Genomic DNA, 12,741 nt, shown 5'->3' with positions numbered 1-12,741 from the left:
GTTACTACATAAGCACACATAAAATTTCTGTGATAATGCTAACATAAAGACTAAAAATTGTGCTTTCTACAGTTACTATATTTATACATGACAGATATTTTAAATACCATGAACTGATAGGTATACTTCCTGAAAGTCTTACCCATGAATATGATGGTACCTTTGCAGTGTCTTAAATATTGAGACACTCTGAGTTGGATTTTCACCTAAGCATTTACATAATCTCTCAAAATAATAGGCTTTTCTGCAAGAAAGCTGGCTTTCTGGAAAATGCTCAAGAAGTGCATATTCTCTGTGGGTCTATAACCATGGTTCTGCAAACTCTGAAGGGACTTTCACAAGACACTGGAACATTTAATTGGAAATGATTGAGTGCCCAGCACACCACAGATGCTCAGTCTAAATAACAGCCGTGGAGATTACCCAGAGTCAGCTCCGTGTTTTACAAACAAAACCAAAATATTCAGTCTCATTTCCAAGATAACCACTTGTGTGCTTCCAGAGAGTGAATGTGTGATTAAATTTTAAAACCATGAGATGGGAGCAAAGGACCATATGGGTTTCAGCAAAGGGATGACAGAATGTGGCTATATCTTTATTATGGAAATTTGGGACTAATTTCCTAGTATTATACCTTTGAAAGTACCTTATGAATAAAGTGACTGTATTGGGTTTTTAATTTGAGTAAATTTTGATATTTTAATAATATTCTAGATTTTAAATCAAAGGAAAATATAAAAAAATCACATGACTTTTCTTATTCAAAAATTTTCCTACAATAATTTCTAAATGATAGATCCATTCTTTTTTTATCTTCCATTACTTGAAAGATATATTATATGTAATATTTAATAAGAAATATAGTCTCATGATTAATGTATTCTTTAAAATTCCAGCTTATTTTCTCTAGGCTCTTTGACATCCCATTTTTTTATATTGTATTGGCAATAGCAGTTATTTCTATGTACAAACTCATATATATATATATAATTATCTCTATATCTCTATGTCTATGTAGCTATACATAACCATGTCTATTTTTTACCTGTATTTACATATTCAGATATCAGATATATTTACCACATATCTGATATCTAAATATAATAGCAGATATCTGAGAAAATTGAGTTTACATTACTGTTTTATATCTACTTGAATACTTGGGCTGATAGTTTATGAAAGTTCTCTAGCTCTAGTCAAGCTCATTAAAATCTTGGGAAAATGTTCCGCCAGAGATCTGAGAACATGAAGTGAACAATACAAGACAGCCCTCACTGTTGTTACTGTAGATGGCAATCTCTATTCTACTACTAACTAGAGTTGGTCATTATCACCTCTAGGAGACAAATGCTTTCGATCTGTTTCCACAAGGTATTGTTTGATTTGCCCCTGACAACTAAGAATAAGCACGTTTCTGGATAGGTGTCTTAGCTGTTGAGGGCATGTACTGCAGCTGCTGCAGAGGACAGAAGTTTAACTCCTAGCTCCTACATCCAGTAGCTCACCGTTACCTGCAACTCCAGATCCAGGGATATCCAAAACCTCTGGACTCCATTGTACCAGCATTCAAGTTCACATACACACACAATACATACCATAGAAATATTTTTAAATTAATTACTTCAAAAACAAATGAGAAAATTTAGAAATTACCAACAAAACAACCTTGTACATTTCAGAGACATTGGATTTTCAACAGCCAGTTGGAGCTGCCATTATGTCAGTTTGGGATGTCTAAAAATATAGGAAGTGGTCTTTGTTTGTTTGTTTTGATTTTAAGCATTTGCTTTATGTTCAAGATTTATTGTTAACTGATAAATCTTTGTTCCATCCTAGTAATAGTTACTAGAAGGTAAACCTACTCCACATTTGTAGAACCAGGATTAATTTTTTTCCTCTTTACAGTTCTTTCAAGTTGACTAAAATATTTTCAACATAATTGGTTAGTTATTTGTGAAGGAGCCATTTCAATGGGTTCAAATTTGCCAGTCATCAATTTCTCATTATTTTGCATTTTTCTTTAAAAGAGCCTCTTGCCTCTGCATTCTCTTATATGAATATTATTTAATATTTGTCATCATTATTATTATAACCTGAATAATATGTGTCCCTTAACAGTTTTTTTTTGTGACTTTAGTTTCTATTTGGTTTTATTTGTCTTCTAGATGCTTTTCAAAATTCATGAACTAATGTCCTAGAATGTGTTTATTCTGATCAAAATCTTGTATTTCAGACACTTGTAAGAATCTATGATCATAATTCATTGTCTGGACTTACTAAGCATCTTATTAATAATTCAGACTTCTGAGTAAAACTCTTGAGGTACTTTGGATTTAATTTCTTTACCAAATGACATATAATAGTCCTTATGGTTATTATTTATTAAGACATTACTTGTTGGGAGACCTTACTGATATATTGCCTCCAATCATTGCATAATTGGTCTATTAGATAGCCATTACATAATTTTAGAGAAAAAAATACTCAACAGTAAGAGAGAAACTTTTCTTTTACATGATGACAGGCTGTATTGCCCTGTTGTTTGGCCAACATGACTCAATCAAATACTATTGTGAGCAATGGACAATGGTCACACTGTGGAAGGGCAGTGGCATATAGGAATTTTCTGTAGTTTTTGCTCAATTTATCTGTAAATCTAAACTTGTTCTAAAATCAAAGTTTATGAACTTAGAAAAGAAAACTAATCTGAGTGGCTAAGAATCTAATTCATGACAACTAATGCTGTGAATTATAGATAATATAATTTGGGTCCAAGCCTTAGCTTCTACTTCTACACAACCATGGTGACTATACCCCAGAGTACTGTACCACAGACATCCGACTTGAACATTAATACTGACATGGTAGTTAACTAGAGGAATTTCTGATTAGCAGGAGAAATACAAATATTGATTAATAACATCTCACGCATTAAACAGGGTGATTTGAAATTGCTGGGATAATAGACTCATACTGTTACATCAATATCAGATCTTCCCTATTTTGGTGAACAATATTTCACTCAGGATGATAACTTGCCGTCATTAACTCCCGGTTTATTTTGCAATTTAGTTTCACTAATTGGATTGCATACAATTGGCAAATGACTTGTGATTTGTGTTTTGTAAGAGAAGCCCACATTTTAGTCTGAAGAAACTGACTGGTATAAAACTGTTTTGCCTTAATTTTGTGTCTTTTGAAGAAATAATTCTATTCTGTCCATGAGGGAATGCATTTGTATGTACATATCAGATTCCTTCCCTTATTTTTGATCATATCCAAAATGTATATAAAATTGTTCCTTTTCAGTACCTCACTAGGTGCTCAGTGGCATAAGATCTATCTTTCTAAAGATTAAAGTCTTTCTTCTTACACAGAATAGGATGTTCATCTCTGCAATTATGCATGCTAGATTTCTGCCAAGAACAAAAGAAAAATTATAATTACTAGATGGTAAAATAGTAACTACAATACAAACATTGTGTTGTGTATACAGGAAAATTCATCACCTCCTGTAATTATTTTCTTCTTAGAGAATAAATGCCAAATGCACACTTATTCCACTGGAAAATGTACCACTGCTTTCTCTTTCCTTAAAGCAAATTCACAATGTGCTAAGCTTTGGTTAAAATGAATGCTGATTCACTTGTCACAGCATGTAGGGGCCACCCCACATCTTCTAAGGTCACGACTTTAATGTAATATAAAGGGTATGTTCTTCTTCCACTTTTATAAATGGAGAATGTGTTGCCTAAAAGCTGTCTGGGAATTCAGCCAAAGACAGAAGAAGGTTGCAAAAACTCTGGGGACTAGAAAGAAAAGTGTCTGGCATTAGCTTGGTCCTCAGTTTAGACAAAAATTAAAACAATAGACATGTACAGTAATCTCTCTTTTAAGGAAAGAATAGAATGCCTCTATAGTAATGTCAAGTGGAACAATTTGGTACTGGCCCAAGTTATGCAGCTGTTCTACAAGAAAATGGCAAAAGGCTCCTGTCCAAAGCAGGCAAATAAGGCATGATTGTTCATAAACAGTCACTGGGGCCCTCGCATTTAGAAGAAGGAAAACAACATTAGCATTCTGGAGGGCAGGTTACAAACATGAATCTCACTGCAACTTGAGCCGTGCTACGGTTTCATGATTTATAACACAGATAGTAGTGTGATTTAAACAGAAACAGTGCACCTAATAATGATGAATTGCTCAATCTTTAAGACGTCATATGTTGCTCAAATATGCATTTTAAAGGAACAGTAAAGATTTGGACATGATTTAAGGGTGCTGTTGAGGTCATCTGCAAGATGAAAATATATTTATTATCTGTTTTATGTTTTTGATCCCCACTTGATCACTAGAAGCAAATCAGGTAAAAAGGAAAGAAAATAGAAATTTACTGTCCTGGGTAAGAATTGAATGCTATGCCAATAGTGTTGCCTCTCAATAATGCCAAAATAACAAAGTGGGGAATCAGGTGCAATAGTTGCAAAGTAATGGAGTGGAACTTTGGCGGTGATTACCAGAATAAATGACACAATTTCAGCCTGCCCAGTGGGTCCATGTGATACCATACTCCTTATTTAGGCTTCCACATTTTAAAATCTGTCTTAAAATGTAGGCACTATCCTTATCATTATGCTTTAATTTATTTCTTATTTTGCAATTGTTTTAAAATGTTTTTGCCGTCTCTTTTCTAATTTGTATATATCATCTTCTGAAGTGATTGATGGTTCCACTAGTGATTCTCTTCTTTGTCCAGTGATGAACTTCTTGATTGATCCTCTTTAATTTGCTATCCTTCTATGTGCTTTAGTAAGGCCATTTTCTTTATGAATATGAAGATTTCCTTCTGGGAAAAATCAAGTGGTTTGTTTTCAGTCTCCCCTGGTTTTGTGCTCTGTCTGCCTCACGTGACACTCTTGGGGACATAGTATGAGCTAAAGAGATCTACTTTAGTTCAGTTCACTTAAAAAAGTTAACACTTTCATTTATTGGAGATGATACTCTGAAAATGGGGAGGAGTGGGTAGATTTTGAACTGATTTAGAAAGAAGAAAGAAAGAAGCATTCTAAACCAAAGAACAAATCAAGAAAGTTGACTCTAATTGTACTGCTAATGTCCTGGGAGCTTATAGAACAGAACAAATAAGAAACATTGGTGATAGGGCTATAATATAGGACAATAAATCAAAACACGTTATTAAGAAAATGATAACATTAATTCAGTATAACATGGAGACCCATAAGGATAAATGCAAAATATGACTGTTTTAGACCATTATTAATATATGAATTAATATTCAAAGATATTACATGATTTTGAATATTTAAAAATATATGGGCATAAATTCTTGCTGCAAATGTCATTAAAATAGGATATTAGCAAGTATTAGAAAATTTTAACTAGAGAAGCAAATCTGAGTGGGATGACTATTGTCACACTCTCCAGAGCCTGCGTCATTCTTCTCTTGTAAAAACTAGGGTTTCAGGTCCAGTTATGAAATCACCATGAACTCCATTCTTGGAATTTACACAGAAGTGGAAATTTAGATTCAGCAGCTGAACTAACAGATAGTAGGTGAAAGACTCTAATCTTTGGACAGAACCAAAGGGTGATAGGACCTGCCTCACCAATCTTAATCCTATGTGAATAAGACAAAAATTAGTTCTCATTTCTGAGATTAAATTTTCTTTCCTGCATCAAAAATAAATGTTCTAATTTTCTTTTTCTGTTTGCAAGGTGCCATTCATCGACAACCTTAGGGAACAATTGTGAAAATCTTCTGAGAAAGATCGAATATTGCATTTGTTAAACTTCCCAAGATTTTGTGTTATTCCATAAAATAAGAGATGATCGTACTTTGGAGTCGTCTTTAGTGCAAGTGTGGCTATTACACATTCAAGTTTATTTCTACATAACTGAATCCCAGACTTCTATTGAGCTTTTCTTGCTGAATTATACCTAAATGAAATGATGTGTATTCCTTACAGTAACAATATCATAGCTTTCCAAATTCATTATTCCTCTTAGAAAAGTATCTCTACCAGTAGAAGGGAGTGATGGTATGGTTCAGGAAATCCAATGGACTATTGTATTCCACTTGAGCAAATTTGCCTTTATCGCTCAGCATTTCAGACATCATTTTGCCTGTCATCCGGTCATTTGATTGTGTACTCTGTATTTGTATTCTATATTCACACACGTTCATTTTAGAGAAATCGGAGGGAGAAAGGAGTAAATACCAAAGAGCCTGTTCTATTGTTTGATAAGAACAGGTTAGAATGAAGATGTCTACAATTACACCCTTTCATCAAATACTGATTGAAGAAAGAGAGAAAAGTTTACCAGTCACTAAATCACTTACAGTGGTTTTCCTTTAGATTCGCAAGTCAAAGTTAATGCTTGTCCTTCCTGTGGAAAAGGAGTGGATGGTATGATCTTAACTGATGGTGTATCTAGAACAAAGAGAAGAGAAAAATCATTAATGACATATAAGGATACACTTTATTGATGGAGGTGGGTCTTGTATTTATCTGTTGCTTTTATTGGTTAATTAATAAAGAAAACTGCTTGGCCCTAATAGGACAGAAAACTAGGTAGGCAGAGTAGACAGAACAGAATTCTGGGAGAAAGAAGCCGAGTCAGTGAGTCGCCATGATTCTCCCACTCCAGAAAGACGCAGGTTAAGATCTTCTCTGGTAAGCCGCCACGTGGGCTACACAGATTATTAAAAATGGGTTAAATCAATATGTAAGAGCTAGTCAATAAGAGGCTGGAACTAATGGGCCAAGCAGTGTTTAAATTAATACAGATTCCGTGTAATTATTTCTGGTATAGAGCTGACTGGGTAGCAGGACATGACCCGTCGCTCTGTTCAACACTTTATAATTGTATCAAGCATGCTCAGCATCTCTTATGCTTCTTATAAATATATAAAAATCTAAATATTATGTATATTTACACACACACACACACATATATATATGAGACTGAAACTTTCCCATCTGCAATTTAACAAAAATATTTGAATATCTTAGGAGACTTTCTGATATCTGAATTTAAATGTGACATTGCAAAAAGTGGTTCAGATGAATATCAAGTATTTCATGCAATTGTTTCTTCAACTATTTATAGATTGCTATGAATACTATTTTTGTGGACTGAATGCATTTATGTGCATTTGAATAACAACACTTTCATTGTCACAGGGCTACCAGGGACTCACAATAAGGAACCCTCAATGAACTCAAGATAAACTGCAGTCTCAGAAGCATTATGCAGGATCCCTTTGAAGAGACAGCCCTGCAGCTCTGAGCACACGCTGCTTTCTTTAAAGCAGAGTGGACAAAGCACATCAAATAGCTATTTATAATAGTCCTGAAAGGTAGCATTTGGCTTTATATGGCAATGATATAATTGTTAAAATATAGTAATTGTTTCTGTTTAATAAAATCAAACTCTTATGAAAATAAATTCAAGAAAACTCTAGGACACTTAGGTATATAAATCACATGACACATGTAATCATTTAAACAACAGGAAAGTATATATTTCTTAGAGGAAATGGAAAATAACATTTAAAGAATAAAGGGACCATGCAAGCACGATGATTTCTTTATAGTCTGTATAGAACTAAGTGGCCTAGTTCTTTCCCTCTTATCTCTATATACTGTGTAATGAACACAATAGCTTTGACCTCTCAGACTGTCATTTTCCCCTTTCCCTTAGACTTAATGGAGAAAATGGAGCCCATCTGACATCATATTAGTATGCTGCTTTGGAGCATTAATCAATCCTGAAATATTTAAGTTAGTTATCTTCCTTAAAGATATAGTATTGAAATTTCGAAAATATAAAACAACAAACTATAATTATGTAGATGATCTTACATGTTAAAATTGTTTATGTTTCAAATGCAATCATTCTCAAGCCTGTAAACAAGACAACACATGTGAAATAACCAAATATATAAGACAGGATTAGGAAAAGATAGATACTAATAATCTCAGTATATGAGAGACAAGGACAAGAGTCTTTTGGATCAAGTCCAGCCTGAGATAAGAAGTGATTTCAGGACGGAGAATGTACATCAGTATTAGAACAATTGCTTAGTACATTCAAGTCCCTGAATTCAATTCCTGCCATCACACAAAAAATATATGAAGTAAAAATAATATTCTAGTTACAAAATTACTTTTTTTGTGCATCATGGCAAATTATAATTCTATAAAATCACTCTGGAAGGAAGCTCAATTTGAAAAATATAAAACTTCTTATACCTATTAAATGATGTAAATATAATTTGTTGATATGTTTTACAAAGAAGACATTTATCAAATGAGTGGTTGACAAAGGTTATGATGTAATTTAGTCAACAAGCACGGAAATGTTGAAACTTATGTGGGAAGATAGGTGTGACCCAGGATCATTCCCATCAAATTGAAGTATATCATCTTTTGACCTTCAGCCTATACATAAGTATAATCTTATAAAAGACAGATATATTTCTAGTGAAAAGAATGGAGGGCAATCTACAGAAAATATGATTCTGGGAAATAGATTTAATTTGTCTGTCTGTGACAATAATTTTGTGTTTCAGTTTGAGTGTACCCTTTGGTCTAATAGTATTCTAGACATTTCTTTGTCAATGATTTAGTATTACATTAGCATTGCCATTGGAAGACTGAATGAACACAATGATCTCAAAATGTGGCTAGGCCTCACTCAGTTTGACTAAGAGATAAAGATTCCTAAGCATCAGAAGATTCTCTGATTTTTCTTCTGCCTTTGAACTTCCTCAAATTTGAATCTAGATTGCCCTCCAATGGTCAGCAATTCAAAACTTGGTCAAAAACCTTTGGTTACCTTGGGAAGCGACAGAAACTTTAAAAGGCATAGACAATGGAAAGATGTTATGTGATTGGGAAGCACTGTAGTATGCCTGAACATCGTCCCCCGGCCTCTCTGTTTGCTTAATGGTTACAATGAAGTGGAAAAATATTTTAGATATTTGTCTACAGTATGTTACAACTATCTCAGGACTACAATGGAAACAGGTGTTCCTAAATGCTAGGTCTTGAAGTAGCGAAAAGAGAAGCATGGATTCTCAGACCATGGCATCCCGGCTGGGGACTAACAAGTCGAAGACACTCTGGTCTATACATTGCTGGCTCACTGTGTATTCTTGGACTTAAAAAGTTCACCAATTTAAGGAACAACTCTCTAAAATGGATCTCTCTTTTTGCAGTTATATATAACTAATTCTGATTTCCAGGTGGCACAGATTCCTACACTGAATTGGGAACTCCTGCTGATTGCCTCAACTTTCTAAGCTGGCTTTTCTGGTTGCTTATAAGATCCAGATTTGCTGGCTTTGCTTTTTTTCTTTAGTCTCTCAATTTCGCTACTCCAGTAGTCTCTCCTGGATGTTGTCACCTCTTTATCAAATGGTACTTCTCTTTCTGCTTCTTTTTCTATCTGCTATGTGTCACTTACACACCCATTCAAGCTAAAAGATTGCTAAATAAATAAATAAATAAATAAATAAATTTGATAAAGTTTTGATAAACTAAAAGATAATTCTTGGAGCCATGCAAAAACAATGGGTAAAACAAAACATATTTACAGGATATCTTAGAATTCATTTAAAAGTTTGGTTGATTATTGTTTTGGGGACCAAGTGGAAAGATAGGGTTACCATATTCCTAAGATTTCTGTTATATTCAGAATGCAATACATTTTTTAAAGCCGTCTATCCTTTTGGATATGAATTAAAGTGTGTCAGTATGTGGGAAAACTTTTACTGTTATATATTATATTTTTTATTTGAAAAATTCTGGGGTTCATTCATGAAGAATATAATTGCAGTGTTAAAAAGGTCATTCATTTAAAAAATTTGGAGCTGTATTAACTTGTGAATTCAGGATACTTTCCATTATATTTGATCTAAGAATAAAAATCAAAGTGAAACATTGATCTAGCTTGGAAAGGATATTCTGTATTCGTAACAAAGATTTTACAGAATAGCTGTTAGGAAACCTCATAATGGGCAACCTCAGAGCACAAGCCTTGATACATTTACCGTTCATAGTTCAGCAACATCTGTCCATTACTGATAGTTTTGCCGGTTAACAAATTGACCCTTTGAATAAAATGTTTTACCTACGAAATCCTACTTTATTCCTTTTGTATTTAAAAAAATAACTTGGCTTTATATACCAATAATCTTTTTCTGTTAGGGATATTGGCCAAACCACTAAATCCATATAATATATTAAATGAAAAAGATAATCTGTTCAGAACTGGAATAAATGCTTCGAGGTTGTCCATAGCCTTCGGGTCATTGCTTAAAATAACACTTTTGCTTATGTTATTTGTTGACAAAAATATTTCCTCTGACTATTAACAAATTATTTATTTATATAATAAAATTTTGCATAGTTACTAAAACATACAGGACGCAGCATTATAAAATTTTTATTGGTTACTTTAAGAGAATTGCAACAATGTAACTTGATATCATCAGGCCTGTTTGTATTCTGTTTTCAATTTCAGCCCCAGTTTTCAGAAATGATGCCATAGGATGCTTTCAGAAACCATGATAATGATATATCAGAAATCATTTCTTTCTTATGCATATGTATATATTATCAGGTGAATGTAACTCATGATCCTCAATGATCCAGTCTCATAGAATATTCCAGTCAGGATTTGACCATAATCCTAAATTTTCTATGGGTCCTGTAAGATTATCAGTGTCCCTGATCAGCAGGGAGTATCTTAGAAAATTATGCCCCCAAAATGGGTTATGTATATTTGTCTTTCTTTAGCCTGTTGGCTACAAGTTGTTATGGATAACAGCCAGGAAAAAAACTAAACAAAGGAGATTAGACTCAGGGTTTTTGTCTTGAAAAGAAAAATGGGGAAATTTGGTGGGATAATGCTCTTGTACACTGTAAAGGTTTGTCACCTATATAGGTTTAATAAAACACTGATTAGCTAGTAGGCAAGCAGAAAAGATAGCTAAGGTGACTGGACTAAGAGAATTCTGGGAAGAGGAAAATAGAGAGTCAGTCACCAGCAAGCTACAGAGGAAGCAAGATGAGAATGCTTTCCTGAGAAATGATACCAAGTCGTGGCTAAACATAGACAAGAATTGTGGGTTAATTTAAGTTGTAAGAGCTAGTTAATAATAAGCTTGAGCTAACAGGCTAAACAGTTTATTTAGTATAAAATTCTGTGTGTTTCGTTGGGACTGAACGGCTGCATGACTGGGTGGGACAGAACTTCTGTCTACACACAAATGTTCTGTCTCTCACCTTTTTACTTTCGTCTTGATTACTTTCAGGTTATTAATTTTTTGACAGATGAAAATGGCCTGTTAAACTATTCTCCCTTTTTCATTTACTACAAGAGATCTTCCTTGAGACTTTTATTAAAAGCTTTATTTACATTTTCAAGGTTTTTGGCATCAGAATTTTTATTTTAATAACATTTTTATTTATTTTACATAGCAATCAGTTTCCCCTCCCTCCTCTCTTCCTACCCCCTTCCCTCTCCCATCTACACCCTTCTTCAACTTGATGTGTCATGGGAGGCATGTCCTTTTCTGAATAGAGATGGAAAAAAATTATTTGTTGTATGTATGGTTCACCTGTACGCATGTGTTCATGGCACATGTGTGTGCCAGACTCTGGCATTGAAAACTCTGGAAGTGGAAAAGGGTGTTATGAGTCAATGAATGGAAAGCAAAGGTAGATTTGATAAAAGGATTGAGGCACTATAAATCATTGTCCGCACATTTTCTGAAGAAAAGAATGCTACAGAATATCGTTCTCATATGATATGAATCCAAAGAATATGTCAAGAGTCTCTGTATCGTGTGTGTGCTCACAGAGGCCAAAGAGAGCATTGGAGATACAAGGAGCTTGTGCTGACCACTAAGGGTGCTTGGAACTGAACTCAGGTCTTTTGCAAGTGTATCAAGTGCTCTTAACAACAGAGACATCACTACAGCCTACAGATCTGAAGAATCATTGGAGAAACACATCAAATGAAAAAATTCTACATTTTCACTTAGAAATATCTTTGCTCTGTATACCAAATACCCACAAGAAAAAGAGCACATAAACAACCAAGTCAGTAATCCCCAAGCACAAAAGGAATGAATCTCTTCTGTAATAATCAGAATTGTATTTGTATTCAATTCATGAGAATAAAAACTGAAATACATTACATGGTTGATAAATGTAGCAAAAATTTACAACAGTAAGTTTTGTTTCTCTAGCCCAAGGTAATTCTCTAAATGAGATTTAACAATAACAAAATCACCATAAGAAACACTATGGTACGTTTTACAATGTAAGATTTTAAAGGGAAATTAAAGACCTATATTATCCATTGTCATGCTTACTAGATTGGAAACACAATTATTAAAATATATAGGTCAAACTAAAATTGGCTATTAATTCCTTATAGAGATACTACTTTATTTAATAGTGATAGCACGCTTTGTATTTTTTAATGTATTAATGCATATATTTTCATTTATCACTAGCCTGACTGGTCTAACTTATAAACAATGCTATTCCTAAGCCTGAAGCTCCCTCCACCTCTCTTCTTTCCCAAACTCCTTTCCTTTCCTTCCTAGTTCTCCTCTTTGCTCCCCTCCTCTTCTCTTCCCTGGCTTTTACCTACCACCTTCTATTGTTACTATTGTTACCTTCTATTGTTACTATTGTTACC

At 33.8% G+C, this 12,741-nt stretch overlaps 1 protein-coding gene across 3 annotated transcripts in view; it reads right to left on the bottom strand.

The window, feature by feature from the left end:
* Positions 1-12,741, bottom strand: part of Cadm2 (cell adhesion molecule 2) — a 923,902-nt gene that overhangs the window by 98,073 nt on the left and 813,088 nt on the right. For all 3 annotated transcript variants that reach the window (XM_026786947.1, XM_026786960.1, XM_005345233.2), the window contains one exon: positions 6,362-6,452. In XM_026786947.1, coding sequence (XP_026642748.1) covers positions 6,362-6,452 — 91 coding nt within the window. The remainder of the gene's footprint in view (positions 1-6,361; positions 6,453-12,741) is intronic.

The sequence above is a fragment of the Microtus ochrogaster genome, chromosome 2, assembly GCF_000317375.1.
Source record: "Microtus ochrogaster isolate Prairie Vole_2 chromosome 2, MicOch1.0, whole genome shotgun sequence".
NCBI classification, from domain to species: domain Eukaryota; kingdom Metazoa; phylum Chordata; class Mammalia; order Rodentia; family Cricetidae; genus Microtus; species Microtus ochrogaster.
This window is presented reverse-complemented; position numbering and strand designations above follow the sequence as displayed.